Source organism: Hypanus sabinus, chromosome 3, assembly GCF_030144855.1.
Source record: "Hypanus sabinus isolate sHypSab1 chromosome 3, sHypSab1.hap1, whole genome shotgun sequence".
Lineage (NCBI taxonomy): Eukaryota > Metazoa > Chordata > Chondrichthyes > Myliobatiformes > Dasyatidae > Hypanus > Hypanus sabinus.
In genome coordinates this window covers 27,586,898-27,608,782 of record NC_082708.1, presented here as the reverse complement: position 1 = coordinate 27,608,782, position 21,885 = coordinate 27,586,898, and the positions used below count along the sequence as shown (strand labels likewise).

The 21,885-nt window shown below is 40.2% G+C and overlaps 1 protein-coding gene across 2 annotated transcripts in view; it reads left to right on the top strand.

The window, feature by feature from the left end:
* Positions 1-14,642: 14,642 nt before the first annotated feature.
* Positions 14,643-21,885, top strand: part of LOC132391132 (proteasomal ATPase-associated factor 1-like) — a 32,629-nt gene continuing 25,386 nt past the window's right edge. For both annotated transcript variants that reach the window (XM_059963942.1, XM_059963941.1), the window contains exons 1-4: positions 14,643-14,739; positions 14,853-14,893; positions 20,435-20,538; positions 20,650-20,739. In XM_059963942.1, coding sequence (XP_059819925.1) covers positions 14,690-14,739; positions 14,853-14,893; positions 20,435-20,538; positions 20,650-20,739 — 285 coding nt within the window. In that variant the 5' untranslated portion in view covers positions 14,643-14,689. The remainder of the gene's footprint in view (positions 14,740-14,852; positions 14,894-20,434; positions 20,539-20,649; positions 20,740-21,885) is intronic.

The following is a 21,885-nucleotide window of genomic DNA, read 5'->3' as shown; positions in this document are numbered from 1 at the left end:
AGATGACGTTTCGTTGAGACTCTGTATCAGACCTGATGTAAGATCTCAACCCAAACTGTAGACCATCCCTTTGCCTCTACAGAAGCAGCAAGACCCACTGAGTTTCTCCAACAGTTTGCTTTTTGTTTGTTAATTAGTCTGTATGGTTATTCCTAACAGCCTTTTCACTTAGTTGTATTGTAGTGTCTATTGTATTGGTCTAAAATAAATCAAATATTATTTTGAAATTATATTAATATGTGCATAATAATTGATAAAAAATTAAGTATTGTTGTGCTCATTGACAATATTATACATATAAAAATATTGCACCTACTCTCGCAAAAACATCATGTATGTTAAAATGCGATTGAAGTTTGAAAGGACAACTCCTCCAGCCTGACCGAAGTTCATCTATGATCATCAACTTCTATGGAGTTTATATTATTAATCAATCTCTAGGGACAGTCACTTCAGCTGAGCTTTCTGTGATTAACAACACAAGTATAATTTAACTTTCTCTACTTTGCTTCTGGTGATAAAAGTAATGTTTGTTTATTAATGTTCTGATGCTTATTTCCTAATGGACAACATTCAAGGTTTGCATAATGCAGGTAATATCTGCCCAAAGAAAGTCTTATGTTCCAGCATGTGAGGATAACTGAAGAGCCCAGATAGATATTAGATCTTCATCACATTCATAGAATCACCAAAGACTGCTGATGCTGAAAATGGGGCCAATAAACAAGCTGCTGGAGGAACTCAGGAAGTGGGGCAGCATTTGTGAATAGTAAATTGTCAACGTTTCAGGTTGAATCTTGCATCAAGATCTGAATCACTCCTTAATGCACTCCTGCATTAAGTTGAGTTCCTGCAGCTAATTGTTTGTTGTATCAAATTCATAGAACGCTAACATCCATTTAATATAATCAAAACTTACCAGTAAACGTTAAAAGTGGAAGTGGGTGAACAAGATAGACCTAAGTAGAAATTTAAAGACTGTACTGTTTAAAGTTAAAAAGAAGGGAAGGTGAGACAGATGGTACGTGGATCCAGACCGGTGGTTTGACATGTAAATTACTCAAATTGCAATCCTAGCCAAGATTTTCCTGTGTCTTTTGGAAATAGCTTTCCTGTACAATTCTGCAAGCAGCCAAATGCATTTTCCCTAGAGAAAGAAGCCTACTTTGAAATGCCTAACAGGTTTAATGTGGGTATTTCACTTCTAACTGCTGTTCTACTGGTAGGAGGGTGTGGGGGAAACATGATTTAGCAGCGTTAGCTAAAAGTCTACAGACTAAGAAATCTGTCTAAGAAGTCGTCCCAAAGTAAAAACGAGCACATAGGATGTAAAACACAAGAGGCAGCAGCTCCAAAAGTGCCTGTGGTAATTAAAGTGCCAACAATCCCTTACAATTTTGGTGGAGAACTGAAAAGATATCCTTGAGCTTAAAAGGAGACATGATTTAAAGTGACAGGGAAATTTAGGCTTGATAGAACTCTGAAGAATTTAGAATAGATTTCCAAATAACAGTTTGGGAATGAAAACATTGAAGTTTCTCTGGCTGTTTATCCCTTAGCCTTGATATTTTTGAAATGGTAATGAGAGCTGCATAGATTTCTGACACTTCCAACTGTATATTAAACACAGATTGATAGATCAGCATCGGGTTTATTAGCACTGACATATGTTGTGAAATTTGATGTTTTGTAGCAGTGTCCTCACTGTAAGATATTTAAAAATTCCAATAAGGAATATAAAACGAAACAGTGCATAAAGAGAGCAAACTAGTGAGCTTGTATTCATGGGGTTAGTGCAGGAGAACGAAGCTGAAATACAAGATAATCCATTAATTTACTGAATAGAGCAGCAGGCTTGAAGAGCCAGTAACTGCCTCCTACTTGTTGCTCTTCTGTTTTCCCTTGTGGAAAATCAAGCAATTAAGTGGCCTCATACCACAAAATGTTCATCTACAATTACTATATGAAATAGATATTTTATCATTTATACCTTTCAATCCATTTTTGTGAATTTGTCTCATCAATTTTTTTGGTTTCCATCATCCTTATATTATCATTAAATCCCTCCTACCTTCCACCTTATCAGAGGACTTTTCTTTTATCCTTCCCTCCATTGCTCGTTCTGTGTCTCTGTACTTAAAGTCTCTTGTGTTATGTTTTGTAACTCAAAAATGTAAAACTAATTGAAAGAAAAATACAGAGCCATGGATAGCTCACTTACATTTAGTTTTTACCTTAGTGCGGCACACACTTACAACATGGTGCAATTGTGATGTACGCCATTCATGTAATTTGTACATAAACTTAATGAATTATGTAAATACCAAAGAATGCTTACTCAAAAATGACTTAAATATTAAATACCCTACACTCCTCCCTGCTTAGCTATAAATTCCAACTCAATATGGAATACATCACAACTTAGTAACTTATTGCTCTCTAGTCATGTAGTATACTGCATACATATATATAATATGTATATATGTTAAAATATATATATAATACAACTAAAATATAGACATACATTTTAAATTGTCCTATTCGGGCCTAAAGATACAGTCAGTGTGGAGGATTTCTTATTCTTGTGGGATTATGTCTTTTCTGACAAGGTGGGGTGGGGAGTGGTTGTCACTCTGCTTGGCAGGTGAGACGTGCCTGTGAACCAATCTCAGGTTTTGGGGCCTCCTTCGCGGTGTTTGTAGGAGTTGACTCTAGGACTACAGGAGGTGATTCTGACAGGTCTGGACACATTTCTCCTCCAGCAATTAACTCTGCTCTCCTCATCTCCAGATGATATCAGATGCAAACTCCACTGTGTGAGAGAGTGGTTCAATTCTGGCCTTAATCTTTCCCAGTGCTCACTTTTGATCACTGTTATAGTCCCTCACTATGACTGCTTGTCCAGGCGTGAAACATCAAACCTTTTTTTTGAGGAGCCAACAATTTGCTTGGGCTGTTTGTCATGCGTACTCCTTCTGAGACTGGGTTTGAGGAAATCCAAGCGTGAGCACAGTGGACGACCCAGGAACAGCGTAGCTAGTGAGTTGTTAGTTGTGGAGTGTGGAGGAAATTAGTGAGCTTCTGGTTGTCAGTTTCATTTTCACTAAGCCATTTGTAGATGGGTGGTACTGTGCAGATGTTCATTTTCAGGAGTGACTGAGATTGTCTAGCAACAAACTGGTCAATTGCTCAGTGCTCAGGGACACTAGTCCTTCAGAAGAGGCTTCTCAACACATCAACAGTGTGTGAGGCTGCAGTGGAGGCTACTGGGGAAACTTCAGGCCACCTTGTAGCTGCACCCACTACTACCAAGAAATTTGTACCACACGATTCCACTGCCAGAGCAATGCAAGCCATTCCCAGGGATAGTGAGATTCTGCTCTGGGCATTTTATGGATGTGTTGCCATCCTGAACAGCTGCTCGATCTGCTGATCTATCCCAGGCCATCAGACAAACCTTGGCTGCGCCTAGATGACCAGCATGCAGCTCCTCCAACACTTCAGCTCTCAGCTTGGATGGTACAACAACCCTCAATCCCCACATAAGGTAAAGTCTCTCAAGGGCACATTCATCCCCGGTGCTGGGAAAAATGGGATAACTGTAGTTTTTGCCGCACATTCCAGACATTTTGGGTTACCACTCAGAGAGTGTGGTTCTGATTTCCCTTTAGATCATCTCTGCCATAATAGAGAGATTTTTGATTTGCTCAGGGAGAATACATAAAGAGAAGTGACCTCTTTTGTAAATTTTCAGGTATTTCCTTTTCCGATGGTAAACAGGACAATCCATCAACACTTCCAGGAATAGTTGTCATCTTGAATTCAATCTTGTAATTTTGTCCTCCGAGAAACAAAACCCACCTCTGTTGTTGTGCTGCTGCTGTTGGTGGCATACCCTTCTGTGGATTGAAAATGGACGCTAATGGTTGATGATGATTAGCAATAAGGGTAAACTCTCTTCCATACAGGTACTGGTTTAGATGAATTACACCCCAAACCAGACTCAAGGCCTCTGTCAATCTGTGCATAATTTTTCTCTGCAGCAGTAATGACACATAATGCGAAGGCTATGGGGTGTTCATTTCCATTACTCATAATGTGACATGACTGTACCTGTACTATAAGTCGAGGTGTCACAGGCAAGTTCCACTGGATGATGTGGATTGTAATGTGAGTACATTCTCACTCCGATGTCACCATTTCCTTTACCTTTTCGAAAGCCACCTTACACTGCTTTCTCCATTGCCATTTCTTCCGAATCTGTAATAATGAGTTCAAGGGGTGGAGCACAGTGGCCAGCTTTGAGAGAATTCTGTCAATGCTAAAAGGGCCACAACTGTGACACGCCTTTTGGCCTTCGGGCATCCACCACTGTTTCAATTTTGTGTGTCAATTCTTGTGTGTCAATGGTGTGACTACTTTAAGTGATGCTTGGTTTAAAGAACTGATACTTGTTACATCATGCTCTGAGCCTATAATATAACCTATTTTTCACTGTTGAGAGATTTTGGAAATGTTCCTTGTCATCCTTACTGGTAACAATAATGTCATCCAGATAACACAGTGCCTGGGCAGCCTTGCAGCACCCAATCCATAGCTTTCTGCCAGAGTGCAGGTGCAGATGCTTCTCTAAAAATAAGCTTTTTATAGCGATAAAGCCTTTTATGAGTGTTGCTGCCAATCCAAACTGACCCCAGATAGTTTGGACTGGCAACAGCATTTCCTCCATGATTTCCATCAGCACAAGGCTGTGTGCTTAGCCACCTGCTCTATTCGCTTTACACTTATGACAGCGTGGCTAAGTACAGCTCCAATGCCATATTCAAGTTTGCTGACACCACTGTCACTGGCTGAATCAAATGTGGTGATGGATCAGCCTATGGGAGGTTGAACCTCTGGCAGAGTGTCGCCATAGCAACAACTTCTTAATGTTAGCAAGACCAAGAAGCTGATTATTGACTTAAAGAGAAGGGGACCAGAGGTCCATTCGCCAGTCCTCATTGGAGGATCAGAGGTGGAGAAGGTCAACAGCTTCAAATTCCTCCATGTTATTATTTCAGAGGACCTGTCCTGGGCAATGTAACTGCAATTACAAAAAAAGCACAGCAGCTCCTCTGCTTCCCTAGGAGTTGGCGAAGATTCGGGATGACATTTAAAACTTTGATGAACATCAATATATGTGTAGTGTAGAGTATCTTGACTGGCTGCATCACAGCCTAGTATGGAAACACCAAATGCCTTGAACATAAAATCCTACAAAAAGTAGTGGATAGAGCCTCGTTCACCTTGGGCAAACTCTCCCAATCATTGAGCACATCTACAGAAAACACTGTCACAGGAAAGCAGCATCCATCATCAGGGACCTCCTCCACCCAGGTCATGCTCTCTTCTCACTGCTATCATCAGAAAGAAGGTACAGGAGCCTTAGGACAACCACCACCATATTTGAGAACAGTTGTTACCCCTCAAACATCAGGATCTTAAACTCAAGGGGATAACTCACTCAAGTTCACTTGCCCCATCATTGAAACGTTCCCACAACTTATTGACTCACTTTTTAAGAACTCTTCATCTCATGTTTTCAATATTTTATTGTTGATTTAACTATTATTATTATTCCTTTTTTTGTGTTTTTCCAGTTTGATGTATTTTTGCACACTGGTTGAACGCACAAGTTGGTGTGGTCTTCCATTGATTCTGTTATGGTTATTTTTCTATGTAATTGTTGAGTATGCTGCACAAAAATCAATCTCAGGGTTGTATATGGTGAACATATATGTACTTTGAAAATAAAATTACTTTGAACTTTAAAACACTGTGGACTCTTCTTCCATCTCCATCTGTAGATAGGCCTCAGGTAAGTCCACTTCTCTGAAGTGTTTCCCTCTGGAAAGGTTTGCAAAGATATCTTCTATACTAGACAGAGGGTATTCATCTACTTTCAGTACTGGGTTAGTGGCTGTTGTGTTCTTTATATTCATACATACTGTGGGTTACTAATAAAGAACCATATTCTGGAAGAATAGACTTTTATTTAACAACAACCACAACGTGCTTACAATGCCATGTTTCTCGATCTTTCTATCATTCCTGTGCACGCTCAGAAATCTCTCCAATCACATTCTTACGCATCATATCACCACATCTTCCTTTCCTTAAAAAGAAAAAAAATTAGCAACATTGACCAGAGCAAATGTATAATTTAACATGTCTCTGTCAGTCCCTCTGGGGGTTTATGAACACGAGTAGATCTTCTAATTTCACACAGTTCTTGTTGACTGTCATATGTTGAAAGATTGGAGCGATTGGGCTTGTATACACTGGAATTTAGAAGAATGAGAGGGGATCTGATTGAAATATATAAGATTATTAAGGGATTGGACACGCTGGAGGCAGGAAGCATGCTCCCGCTGATGGGTGAGTCCAGAACTAGAGGCCACAGTTTAAGAATAAGGGGTAGGCCATTTAGAACAGAGATGCGGAAAAACTTTTTCACCCAGAGAGTGGTGGATACGTGGAATGCTCTGCCCCAGAAGGCAGTGGAGGCCAAGTCTCTGGATGCATTCAAGAGAGAGTTAGATAGAGCTCTTATAGATAGTGGGGTCAAGGGATATGGGGAGAGGGCAGGAATGGGGTACTGATTCTGTATGATCAGCCATGATCACAGTGAATGGTGGTGCTGGCTAGAAGGGCTGAATGGCCTACTCTTGCACCTACTGTCTATTGTCTATAGTGTTTTGTTATTTCCATGTTTTGTCTGGTCTGCATCAGTTAACTGAAACTCTGAAGTTGGCTCTTTCTTCAGGTCTTTACAATTTCTTAACACTGCTCCTTCTTCTGTTTGGACCATGTATGATCTGGGTTGTACTTTCAAATCTCTTACTATCTTTTCTTTCAGTTAGTCCTGATGAAGGGTCTCGGCCTGAAGCGTCGACAGTGCTTCTTCCTATAGATGCTGCCTGGCCTGCTGTGTTCCACCAGCATTTTGTATGTGTTGCTTGAATTTCCAGAATCTGCAGATTTCCTTGTATAATGCTGAACAATTCTTTTTCGATTTGGTCATACCTTGTTTCTGTATCAGATAATGAATGAGATGCATATGCCACTGGCAGCCATTCCTTATCATGTTTCATGTCACTGTCCCTAAGCCTGCTTGAGATGCATCACATGAGATCTTGTTGGGTCTCTCAGCATCATAGAATTTCAATGCAGGTTCTTTAGTGAGCACTTTCTTGAGATTTTGCCATGCCTTCTGTTCATGATTCCAGTTCCATTTGTTTTTCTTTTTTGTTAGCTGCCTCAATGGAGCAAGCTGTTCTGAAAGATTGGGTATGAATTTTCCCATGTAATTGACCATTCCCATAAACCTTTGAACATTCTTTTTTTACATTGCAGTCTTAGCATGTTCTCAATAGCAGAAACCTTCAATGGATCAGGACGCACAGCCTCTTTGCTGATGATATCACCCACAGAGGTAAGTTCAGTCACTCCTCACTGACATTTGTCTTTATTCAACTTCAGGTTTGCCTTGCGTGTTGCCTGTAAGACTTGTCTGAGTCTCACGCCGTGCTCTTGTTTAGATGATCCCCAAACAATAATATTGTCCATGGAAGTATCTCCGCCCTCAATGTGCTCATATAGCATTTGAATGGTTTATGGTACACTTCAGGAGCTGATGCAATTCCAAACGGAAGCCAAAGAAAACAGTATCTGGCAAAAGGAGTGTTAAAGGTACACAACTTTGAACTTGGTTCATCTAGTTTAAGTTGCCAGAATCCAGAGGATGCATCTAATTCACTAAAGTACTTTGCAAGCAAACTGTGACATACAAACTTTGTAATTTCTCTACAAGTAGGCAATTTGAAATGTTCTCTTTTAATGGCTTGATTCAAGTCTCTTGGATCTAAGCAAATCCTCAGTTTTCCATTTTTCTTATCAACAATGACAAGCGAATTGACCCATTCAGTCAGTTCATCAATTTTTTTTAAGACTCCTAGCCATTCCATTCTGTCAAGCTCTGTTTTCAGTTGATGATGTAATGCAAAAGGCACTTTTCGACATGGATGTACTACAGGTGGCACCGCGTTGTCAATTTTAATTGTGTGCTCTCCTGGAAGACAACCAAGCCCTTTGAACAAGTCCTCGTACTCTTTCAAGTCACTGTATTCTGATTCTGTGTCACTGTCCAGGACTAAGACTCTTTTCACAAAATTCAGTCTCTCACAGGCAGATAAACCCAGTATTGACAGTACATTCCTTGGCACCACCACAAATCAAAGCGGTGGTGCCAATCAAATCAAATCAAAAAATAATCAAATTGCCAATCAAATCAAATCAAAAAAATATTTTTGTGTGATTCTTTTGCCACACATGTTCCTTTAACTGGAATGTCTGCACCTGAATACCCAGTCACTTTTATATGTGTCTGATGTAACTTTGGTCTTGGCTTTAACGCATTAAACTCAGATTCTGCAAGAACATTTACTTGTGCTCCAGTATCAAGTTTAAACAGAATGTGTTTTGGTTCACTTGCAATGGAATAGTCCAGTCATTCTTACTTGGTTTTTTTTCACAAAGCACATCTATATAAAACTCCGCAAGTTCATTTTCTAACACTGCATTTACTTGTTTTATTTTCCTTCTACTTCTGCAACAGCATGAAAAATTATTACTTTTACCGCAGTCGTTGCACATTTTCCCATGTGCTGGACACAGTTTTGGCTGACGTTGCCGCCCATAGCGACCACATAGCTTTTTTCTCTCAGATGACATCTTCCTCTCTGTTGGTTTTGTTGTTGTTTTATTATTATTTTCTAATACGTTCACACTTAATCACACGTCTGTGTGGCAGCTCTCAGTGAAAAGTTCTTCAGCCTGTGACGTCACATTTTCCAAAGCTCTGCAGAGCATCAAAGCTTTTTCCAAGTCTAAGTCTTGTTCTCTTAACAATCTTTTTCTCAGACCATTATCCAGAATGCCACAAACAATTCTGTCTTTAATGAGAGAGTCTGTCAGTTCTCCAAACTCGCATGTTTTACTCCGGTGTCTCAACTCAGTAACATATTGATCAATAGTTTCACCAGCTTTCTGCGTACATGTAAAAAATTTGTACCACTCATATGTCACACTACGCTTCAGTATACAAAATGCTTCAAATTTGCCCATTATTGATTTTAACTTTAAATTATCTCCATTTTCAAAAATAAAATGATTATATACCTCAATTGTGTCGTCACCTATTACGTGGAGTAGAAACGCAGCTTTCATTTTTTCCATTTTTTTATCTGTATCGATCGCCAATAGAATTCAAAACATTGCTTAAATTTTCTCCAGTTCTCAGCTATGTTCCCAGACAATTGAAGTATTGGTGGAGGCTGCAAACTTTCCATTTGTAAAACTGTTAACAACACCAAAACAGATCAAACTTTTTTTTCAGAAAATTGTCTTCAATTTTCCTGTGTTAGGAAATGTATTATTCTTCCAGACCGACTTCTGACACCATGTTGTGTACTTTATATTCATACATACCGTGGGTTATTAATAAAGGATCATTTTCTGGAAGAATAGACTTTTATTTAACAACAACCACAATGTGCTTACAATGCCATGTTTCTCGATCTTTCTATCATTCCTATGCATGCTGAGAACTCTCTCCAGTCATGTTCTTAAACGTCTATCACCACAATGGTGATCTTAAAATTACCACAGATCCTGATAGACCCATTCTTCTCGGCCACTGGAACCACTGGCATTGCCCATGAGCTCCACTCAATCTCGAAAAGAATTCCTGCCATCTAGCTCACTGGCTACTTTATCACAGATGGTATAAGGGCTTTGTGAAACTTAAGTTTGGAATTTTCATTTAACTCTATTTTACCCTCAATATGTTTTCCAATGCCATGTTTGAACACTGCTGTGGCATCATTGAGTACCTTTCTTAATTTGCTTTCAGTTGACTTATTTGCAGGAGATGTGGCAATCAAGTTATAGTTCTCTCAGCAAATCACAGCCCCTCAATGTTGGCCCTCCTGTGTTTACCACATACAAGCCCAATGTGGCTTGTTGGTTGTTATATCATTGTTACAGATGTCGATCTCACAGGAGATATCTTTTCTCCAGTATAAGCTTTCAGTTGGATATTGACATGCTTAATTTGGTATCTTTGAAATGCCATTCAAACTCATTTTGTGGAATGACTGCAACAGCCAAGCCAGTGTCCAATTCCATTTTATTTAAATTGCCATTCATTTTTGGTGCAAGCCATATTGCTTGTCTATTGTTAGTTTTCACATTGTAATTCTCAAGACTGTTCTATGTCATTCTCATCATTATCAGATTTTTCCATGGACAGCATGCAGATTAATGTTATTTTTGAAAATGCAACTTGACTTTTTATCTTTTCCTCTTCCCTGTGCAGTCCATTTATTTTTGTCTCCCTGAAATGCTCTTTGTAAATATTCTACTCCATTGCATTTTCTACATGTTTCACCTTTAAACCTGCAATTGTCTCGTCTATGTGAGCTGCTTCCACAATGGCAACACAATTTGTTTGGCTAGGCAGGATTCTGTTTAAACCTTGCAATATAGTTCACGCTCATTTTCATGCCTGACTGCAACTCAATTGCTTCTCTGGCTGCTGCTTCAATTGAAACAGTGATTTCAATTGCTTCAGTTGTGCTACAGCAGGAGCCACTTTTGAATCATTCTTGTAAGATTCCACAAACAAAATGATCTCACAGTGCATAATTAAGACCTGACGATGCTCAATCTCTTCAATTCAGCCACACGTTCTGAAATGCACTCCCCTTCCTTTTGATTCCACCTATTAAACCTAAAACATTCAGCAATCAGCAATATTTTCAGTTCTATATGTTCTTGCATTACTTTCACAATATCAGCAAAACTCATTTCAGCCAGTTTGATTGGAGCAGTAAAGCTTCTAAGTAAACTATATGCCTTTCCACTATTACGGCCAGAAACACTGGCATTTGTTTTGCATTGGCTATTTTATTTGCATCAAAATATTGCCCAATTCATTCAGTATACAATATCCAGTTATCAGGTGTGCAATGGAATGCATCTATCTTTCTGATTTAACCAGCCATTTTTGCTTTTTTTAAAAAAATATTATTATTGTTTATGAACAGGTAAATTTTGTCCATTTTCTGCCTTTTTTTAACTTCTGAGAATATGTGCTGCTGTATTTTTTCTTAACTCTAGCATCTTTCCCCTCTTCCGAAGAAAAGGCATGCTATGCTTCAACAGGTTAGGTAGTCACCTCAGGTTTGTTTTTAAACTTAACTCATCACCACTGTTATGTTTCATAACTCCAAGAAAATAAAACTAACTGAAAGAAAAACACGGAGCCTGGGGTAACTCATTTACATTTAGTTTTTACTTTAACGAGAAATGTACGTAGAATGTGGTGCAATAATGATGCATGCCACTCATGCACTTCATATTTATAACCGTTTATGAATTGTGTAAACAAAGAATGCTTAAACAATATATTTATAACATTACTGAAACACTACATACACAACATTGTGTATCTATACATTTTATAGGTTCTGATGAAAGCTGAGTAAACTTTTTAAGTCTGTCTCTTCTATTCCAAAGCTGGAAATTTCACCAGCTGGGTTTTCAGTATGCACATTTGCCAGAACCCACAGTATTTTGGTTCCGTATGAAATACATACTTGCACCATAACATTCCCATTCTTAACACTACCCCCCCTTTTTCTAACCAGACATTCACAGTATTACTTCCACTGCAGTGCATTAGCATTTCTAAGTTTGATTAGTCCAAAAGAATTCCTGATCAACATTTCACCTCTCACCTGAGAGGTGGCTCATAAAATGATACTGGAGGAATTCAGTAGATCAGTCAGCATCTGTTGAGGTCAGCTGTCAATTTCTCTCCACAGATGCTGCCTGACTTGTTAAGTTCTTTCTGCTGCTTGATTTTTGCTCCAGGCTCCAGCATCTGTGGTCTCTCGTGTCCTAAATATGGCTCATTTGGTAACAGATTCTCAGTTAACACTTCAGCATACAGAAGTGAAGACATATACACCATTCACATTCCAAGCACTATCCACTTGATGAGGCTGAACAACCATCTTATTTGCAAGAAGAGGAGATGGTACATAGAACAGTTCAGCACAGGAACAGGCCTTTTGGTCCATTCTGCTGTGCCAATCTAAACAAATCAGTAATTAAATGCCTGATTAAACTAATCCTTTCTCCCACTCAAGATGCATATCCCTCCATTCTCTGCACATTCATGTACCTTTCTAAGAGCGCTTCAAATGCCTCTGTTGTGTTTCACTCCTGGCAGCACATTCCAGGCACAGGTTGGACCTTCTGCTTCCTTACAAGTACAATAGTTGGTGTGAAGCCAATTGTATGAAACCAGATTTGCAAGTTTGGTGAGTGGAGACAGAAGAGATTTTCTATTGGTAAGTAGGCTAACTATTTATTTATAAGACAAGACAGACATCAGATATTCAGTAATCCCTTCAAGCCAAACTTGATTGCAAATAAAGTAGTAAAACCAAACAGACACTAAACATGCACACAACTGCAAATACTTCTCTAAACTGTGCACCTAGGGTGCAGCACACCCCCACTGTTTACTGGTTCAGTGGCACCCTCGACTACCTCGTCCACAGTGATCCAGATCTGAGAAGAGGCTGTGTAGTTACTGGATTTAACCTCCACCAGTGCCATGACATCTTCAGTTACACAGCCGGTGGCGGGTGGCACCGCTCTGCTCTTTACACGGGCCAATCCTGGGGGAGCAGCTTTTGATGCCACCCCTTGAAAGGCAACACCATGACACTCAGCTGGCAGGCTAGATTAACCACTGTGGATGCCCCACTATAGTACACACAAATAGGCATCCATTAGTCTCGAGAGATCATGGATTTGCGCCTTGGAAAGTTTCCAGGACACAGGCCTGGGCAGGGTTTGTATGGGAGACCGGCAGTTGCCTATGCTGCAAGTCTCTCCACGCCACCAATGCTGTCTGAGGGAAGGGCAAGGGCCGATACAGCTTGGCACCAGTGTCGTCGCAGAGCAATGTGTGGTTAAGTGCCTTGCTCAAGGACACAACACACAGCCTTAGCTGAGGCTTGAACTAGCGACCTTCAGATCACTAGACCAATGCCTTAACCACTTGGCCACGCACCAACACACAAAACATAACATAATAATACCCAGGATGATCAACCCACCAGTAAATCAGTAGTCCACCAGCCTCCCCATGCTCCAAAAGACCACCAGTTTTCCCCGGGGAGTAGTAGTTATGGAGCTGGCCCCCTTCTTTCCTGATCTTATTTACTGACTGTTGGAAATGATCAGTGATCATTCGTCTGGGATGTAGTCCTGACCAATCAGACCATGGGTATCACCTGTCTCTACAAGCAGGTAGTCCAAGGCCATCTGATTTTGGGAGGCCATTATCCGAATGGCCATCATCTCAGCTGACACTTTAGTCAGTGCATCCTTTGTACGCTTGAGCCCTGTGGCCAGCATGTTGTCCAGCGTCTCCAGCACAGAGAATGTGCTTATCAGTTCCTGAGGTAGCATGGCCATAACATACAGGGGAAAGACCATCATCCAGAATATTTCTGTGGCCAACCCTCATGGGCAGTGTGGTCATCCAGACTATTAAGGAGGTATGTACAGTACTATCTATCCTGGGTAGTAGCAGATGTACCATCACGGGGGAAGCCACAGGTACGTCTAGGCACCACGTTACAGGTACGTACTGTTTAGTGTCCAGGGAGTGCCCACCTTCACAGCACTGTTCGGTTTTGACACAGTTGTCCCAGGATAATGCTCCTGCTTACACTTGCCTCTACTCTCTTAGAAGTTTGCCAAAATTTGGCATGTCATCCACAAAATTTGACAAACTTCAATAGATGTGTGGCAGAGAGTATATTGACTGGCTGCATCACAGCCTGGTATGAAAACACCAATTCCCTTGTATGGAAGAACCTACAAAAAGTACTGGGAACAGCCCAATCTATTACTGGTAAAGCTCTCCCCACCACCCAGCACATTTACATGGAGCACCTTGGTAGGAAAAGCAGCATCCATTATCAAAGACCCCCAGCATCCAGGTCATGCTCTCTTCTCCCTGCTGCCATCAGTAAGGAGGTACAAGAGCTTCAGGACCCACACCACCAAGTTCAGGAGCTGCTATTACCCCTCAACCATCTGGCTCTTGAACAAGACCGATAACTTCACTTACATACCCCATCACCGAACTGTCCCCACAAATGAAAAACAAGGGAGGAGATTGCCGGTCTGAAGAGATGAAGAGACGGGTGGTTAGCAAGAGTCGGCAAGCGATAAGTGCATCCAGGAAAGGAGGGTTGATTGGCAGATGGAAGAAAAATAATTAACGCAGAGTGCCAACAATGTGAACATAGCAGGTTTGGAACTAGTATTTTATAAAAGTAAACTCCCTGTAAAATATTGTCCTTAAAAATAAATATGTATTTACAATTTAGCCTTAAATATAAAGCGTCAGGTTTACTAACTCTGTAGTTTGCCCTGCACGTAAATAGATTCAGTAGCAAAACGCAAAACTTGCAGCTGCCACTTTTAGCAGAGGGAGGCGAGGAGAACAACACGGGCCGTTTGCGACACACGCTGCGATTTACGGCAGTAGGGCATCGTCATGGCAGGAGGTCGGATCTTCATCCAGAGCGACTGGGCACGGGCCTTGTGGTAATTCTAGAGTAGAATTGATACCAGATGATCAGTGAGTTCTTTTATGGAGACACAGACTCCTCTCTCCGCCGACAGGATTTTAATTGAGTTTTCGGTTTTTGTCCCAACAGGGAGAATGAGAGGGAAGCTTGGGTTTCCTGTAAAATTCCCGGTAAGCACTGAGAGACGGAGCTCAATCTGGCTTCAAATACATATCAAGACTCCACTGGTGACACTCCACTGGTTTGCAATCGCCTCCAACCCCTTTCTAAACAGCATGACGGGTAGAATTAGTAATAAAAATTTGCCTTCCAGAACCTGTCACTTTTTCTATTCAAGTGCAGACCTTTTCCCGCTTGTGACCTGAAGATTTTGAACAGATTGGTTTTGCCTCATGGTTAAACAGAATTATAAAACTGTCACTGAATTATTCTGCATGACAGCCATAATTTTAATCATAATCTTACCTGTCCATTTGCTGCCTTACTACCTCCCTACTTGGCTTCATCTGCTTATGTTTCACTCTTCTCACCAGCCTCTGTCTCAAAAAATTACTTCTCTTGCTCCAACTCCATCTGCCCATGATTCCACCCCACCCCCCCCACCTCAGCTAGTTCGACCTACCAGCCAGTCTCACTTCTCCCACCTCCTTGTACTAGAAGGAGGCAGGAGAATAGGGTGGGGGGTGGTGGAGATAATAATAAGTCACCCATGGTAGAGCACACTTGATGGTCTGAATGGCCAAATTCTACTCCTGTGTCTTGTCTTATGGCCATCTTCTGCCTATATCTCATGCATGATGAGAGTGTCGAGGGAAAATGGTATAAAGAGATGAGGTTTTGATGCAAGGTCTCAACCCGAAGTGCCTCCTCAGACATGGCTCGACCTACAGAGCTCTTCCAGCTGTTTGTTCATTGTTTCCAATTCCAGCATTTACAGTATATTGCCTCCCCCCCGAATCCTAATCCTTTTACATATGGAAATAGAAAATGAAGGTGTAAAGAAGTAACTGTGACCCTCCTGCATGTGTAGCTGATGGGGAACATTTACTCAGCCTGTGCCCACCTTCCAGCACACGGTGCATATACTTGTAGCACATTAGTGTGTTTCTCCAAATAGGTTTCAGAGATAATTAGGGTATTTTTGCTAGTCTGTGCTTATTGCTTCTCCTAATCATTACACAAATATTCTGTAGTAAATAGAATAATGGGTCATTATGGGAACATCCCATAAGAGGAGATTGTTCAGCCCATCTTGTCTGTGTTGTCCTTGACTCTTGGGCTCTTCTAATCTTTCTTGTCTGTACAGTTCGGAAAAGTCAAAGCTGTCTTGTTGTGTGCTATGTTTTCTTAACTTGCATTAAACTTCCTTGTTCCAACCTCTTGTTGCTTGCATCTATTATGTTTGCCACCTTCCCAGGCATCCACTGCTCCTCACCCCATATAACCTACATTGGCTATACCCTGTGGCTCAGATTTAAACATTTCATCTAACTGCCCTAATCCTTTCATGGTGTTATCTTCCCCTTCTCTGTAACCTCCATTTCTTCAGCATCCTACAAATTCTTTTTTTTTGTGAATCTGGTCTCTTGTTCCTCTACACTTCGGTTTGTCTGACTATTAGCAATCAAAACCCCCCCTTCCCCCGTACTTGAGCTACAGGTTTTCAAATGCTCTTCTTCTTCCTCTCCGCTTTAAGATACCACTTCATCCATGCTTTAGTCACTTATTCCAATATTTCCTTCGCTTGAGTCCAGGAAGATGTTCTACACTGAAGATTCTATATAAGAGCATATTTTTTATCCTTTGTGTATCTATTAAAATAAAACTAAAATTTATACTTAAGATGTTAGTGTCAGCTTGGAATGTTGCACTCTTAGGAGGTCAGTGCTTTGGCAAATTTAAATTAATATTTTGTCGACCTGTTGAGTGGCTTGGGTAGATATCATAGGTCCCAAGCTCCTGTTTGAGGAATTGAAAAGTGTATTCCCAACATTCAGAACAACATCGATTTTTTTTTTACCTTCACCAGAGCAAAATAATAAAGCCATAAATCAGTTATGGCTTGGATGAAGGCCATTCATCCATCTTGTCAGACCAGAGCTCTCACCAAAACAAATCATAACCCTTCCTTCATTGCATGTCAGTTTGCTTTTCTATAGTATACTTATCTAGTTTCATCTTGAAGGCTACAATGGAAAAAGCCTCCACATTTTTGTAAGAAGTGCATTTTAGATTCCAACGAAGTACTGCATATAAAAAGAATACGTTTCTCATGTTTTAATTCTTTCTTTTTGTGCAGTATCCTCTTCTCCTTTTATTCTGTATTGCGTCTCATTCTTCTTACTGAAATTCATCACTTCATTTTTTTTCTGCATTAAACTTCATCTGCCATGCATCTGCTTCTTTATATCCTACTGTAATCAAACTATATGGACTTTGCAGTTCACAATGCTGCCAAGTTATGTCAATCTGCAAATGTAAAGGAAATTGAAAGCCCAAATGATCAGACTCAGGAACAGCTTCTTTACAGACTTCTGAAACAATCACCTCTCTCTCACCTCCTTCTCAGAGCTGCTGCCACATACCCTTAATGTTACCCCTTCCATTATTGTTGCTTTAGCATTTCTCTTTGCCGTCCTTCAGTTTACATTCCTATGCTGTGCACCATTCCTTTGATTTGTGCTCATCACTGTGTTTTTTGTTCTATTTATTATTACCACGTTCACTTTACACTGTGAGCTTCACATGAGTGAGGATCTTTGCTGCAATAAACTAATCTGCATCTAAATATTGCCGCTCTCACCCCAAGCCTGGGTCACTAACGAACACAGCAAAGGCAGGAACACTGAGAACATTGCTTTGCATTTATCTCCCTTTTGCAAAACAACTATTCATCTCAACATTTTGTTGTCTATTACTTAGTCAACTTTGTACTCGTGCTATCACAGTCTCCTTTTTTACCACATACTTTGATTTTGGCACCTTACCCAAAGCTATGTGGGAATCCATTTTGACTCCTTTATCCTCCAAATCCATGCTGGTTTGTTTAATTAATCCTCTTTCCTCCCTGTGCCAGTTCAATGTTTCTAAAAAATTTCCAACTACCAAGATGAAATTGACAGACCTGCGATAGCTGGGCTAAGTTAACAAATTTCAAGGCACATGCCAGTGATAATAAATCTAATTCTGATTCTGATTTTCTTTGTCCTTTTTGAATAGGGGAATAACCTTCCCTTGCTATCCTCCAATACTTTGGCACCACTTAATGAGCTCTAGAAGATTATGGTCAATGCTCTCATGCTTTTCTCCTCTATTTTCCTCAAGATCCTAGGGTACATCCCTTGACTGCTTAAGTTCAATCAATATTTCTGATACCTCCGTGCTGAAAATTTTTAAAGTCTTAAGTTTCTCAACTGCTTCTTGCATTTTGTACTTTGGAAGCTTCCTTTTCCCCGGTGAAGACAGATGTAAAATACTCTTTTAGTACATTGTGCGTGCACATTCCTATTTTTGTTCTATTTCTATTCCTACAGAACTATTTATTTTGTCATTAGTCTTTCTCACATAGTCTCTTAACCTCTCTTATTTTAATTTTCTTTTCACTTTTAAGTCCTCTGTAATCAGCCAGTTTTGCAGAACTGTATGCAGGATTCAAACACTGGTTTGATCCGAGTATTCATGATTTGATCATGATTCTGTGACTTGCCCTGGATTGTCTATATAAAATGCAAAGGTATTAAGTAAAATAATAAAGAAGAGAAAATCTACAGATGCTGGAAATCTGAGGAATATACACAAAATGCTGAAGAAATTCAGCAGGCCAAGCAACATCTATGGAATAAAAGTACAGACAATGTTTCGGGCCAAAACCTGTCGGCAAGACTCAAGAAAAAAAGCTGAGGAATAGATTTGAAAGGTGGGGGGAGGGGAGAGAGAACCACCAGGTGATAGGTGAAACCTGGAAAGGGAGGAATGCAGTGAAGTGCTGGGAAGTTGATTATGAGATGAGAGAAAGAGAAAAGGGGATGGGAAATGTGTGTGTGGGGGGGGGGGGGGGGGTTGGGAGGCATAACTGAAGTTTGAGAAATAGGTCCCTGCAGGCTGTGTTCCTGATGATTCTACTCACTTACATTCAATCACTGGAGAATAAGGTGGATTACTTGTGTCTACGTCTGAACCAATGGGAGACGAGGGACTACTGCACACTGCACCTGACAGAAATGTGGCTCCAGAACCCCATTCCAGACTTAATCAGCCAGCTACAAGGCTTAATCCTTTTTGGCAGTATCTGCGCAGTAGGAGGGCCTGGTAATCTATTTCTGTATCTTGCCATGAAAACCCTATGGACAATTACCATAGGGTCGCCATGACTCAACAATAGTAACAATTTTATACCAACATATGTGGAGCATCATCTAATTCACAGGTGGTACTACAGTGGTTGGCCTCATCAGCAACGATGATGAGTCGGCATACAGAGAGGAGCTAGAGTAGCTTCTGAAATGGTGCAGGAACACCAACTGGAATCTCATTATGGACAAAAGAGATGATTGTGGTCTTCAGGAAGGCCCAGGTCAACCTATCCATTGCAAATCAATGACTCTGCCATGGTAAGAGTGAAGAGAACGAAGTTCCTTTGTGTGCTTATAATGGACGATCTGACCTTGACCCACAACACCTTCTCACTAATCAAGAAGGCACAACAACATCTGAGGTGTGCAAGGCTCCCGCCTCCATTCTAATAACTTTCTATAGGAGCACCATCTAGAGCAGGGGTTCCCAACCTGGGATCTACGGACCTCTCAATTAAAGGTGGGGATCTTTGGCATTAAAAAGGTTGGGAAACCCTGATCTAGAGTGTTCAGTATGGGTGCATCATTGTGTGGTATCAAAGCTGCAAGGCATCAGATCACATGACCCTACAGATGGTAGTGTAAACTGCCAAGAGGATCATTGGGCCTCCCTCCCCCTTATTTGTGACATTTACCAGGGTGGTTGCAGATTAAGGGTCTGCAGCATTGCTGAGGATACCTGCCAGCCATCCTACAATCTCTTTGGCCTGCTACCATCAGGAAGACGGTACAAAAGTATCAGGACTAGGACTGCTAGACTGGGTAACAGCTTGCTCCCTCAGCCTCTGAGACTAATGAATACCCTGCCACCACTAAGGTCTTATCACTAAGACTGAGCTATTCACTGTTCTGTTTACCTATGCTGCATATTACATGCATTTCAAATTATAATTTATTGTAATATTTTGGTTTATGCGCTGTGTGTGATAGATGTCTTGTGGGTGCTCCATGGTCTAGAGGAACTTTGTTTTGTTTGGTTGCGTAGATGTCCAGTCAAACAACAATAAACTTAAACTTATTTCAAGGCATTTAGAGCAAATGGAGTATTTTCTTATTCATTGTTTTAATGTGGGGAATATGGCTTGTAATGTGTATATAATAAGGTGATAATGTCTAGATAGGGTTTTAGAGATGAGCATTACCCATTGTACCAGAAGGATCTCCATTTTCAAAATGCTGTAATCTTTTCAGACAGTAAACAATAACTTATTTAATATCTCATCAAAAAGATTGCAATGTCAGACAATTGTTGGAAAGTTTATTTGCAAATGACTTTCCATAAAAATGAGGACTAAATGGCTTCTAATTACATTGAAGGGTTATGTAATTATTAGGTAATGTCCGTTTTTGATCATTTAGGAACAGCTACATTATACGGCTGTATAAAGTGCCAAGGGGTTGGCAAGGATAGCATTCCAGTAGTCACAGCTTCGGAAGGATTTGAAGTAACTGAAGTTACAAAGGTGAGATCCTTTTCTTTAACATCATTTTCTTTCATATTACCATTGGTGAAAATGAAGTGCATCAGACTGTGAATCACTCCATTTTTAAAACTCTGTTTTCTTCCCTTGCAGAAGAGTATTTTAATTTCCTGTCCAGATGGGAATACAGCCTCAAAATTTCTCATGCCTTATGCAGTCTTTTCTAGAATACACACCAAAAGTGTAAGTTCATATTTCTCTGAGATTCTGTCCGGTTGCATAAACTGAAGGATTTCCTAGAACAAAAACTGTCTTTACTTTGAGCCTATTTTGACTGTGATGTTCATTTGAAAAATTGCATATTTAAAAAATCTCATTGTAATTTTGTGTAATTAATACATGAGAGTCAATGGAACATGTTAACTTTTTTGATGAGCACCTCTTGTTCCAGTGTTAGCACTGGCTGAGGATTTTTTTTAAGATCGAGAATTCTGAAGTACCTGAGGAAAAAGATTAATGGGCCTAATAACATATAATTAGTTTAACATTTAAGTTTTTTTGGAGACTGAAATACAGTAAAGCTTTGATAATCTGGCTTACTAGGCACTTTGATAGTTCCGAACTAATTGGTGTTACTTCAATTAATAACCCAACATATTTTTAATTAACATTTTTAGGCATTGTATAGTCGAAAAACACATTTTTCAGTGAGCTCAAGGGAGCGGGGGTGAATCCAAGCCTAAAGGGGTACAGGGGTACAGGGGTAAAGGGTACAGGAAATAAAACCAGATGGAGTTTTAAAAAAGGGCAGGAACTGTGACCCTGGTGAATGACAGAGAACTTTGAGATCTTTTGAGCGAAAGAGGGCATGTGAACTGGACCTCCTGTTTGTCAGGGAACATGGGAATCATCAGCTGGTGAGCCAGATACTGAACTATCGGAATTTCCAAATAAATAGTCAATTAGTGGATGATTGTGGTTTCATTTATCCACCAATAAGATTGGTTTGTACCTTTTCTACTAATTGTTACAATAGTTCACAAACCCTTTTTTGACATTCAAGCCCACATTAGGCTTGGATGTAGTAGATATCTTATTCATGTGTAATAGGAAGTGAAGTTATTTCAGTATTTGGCTGATGTGATACGTTTTTTGAGATCTTTCACCTGCCACAAATCTAGGGTAAAGAAGTTCCTCAACAAAACTGTTCAAACTATACTAATGGGAATGTAGTCTCAACTAATGGTGTTATTGCACCAAATTTTATGTTTTATTTATCTACTATAACACTCATTAGTTCATATTAATTTAGTTAATTTTTCCAGTGCCAAGCTACTGATTGCATTTTAGAGAGATGACTCTACAATTTAATCACTATTTTATTGCATG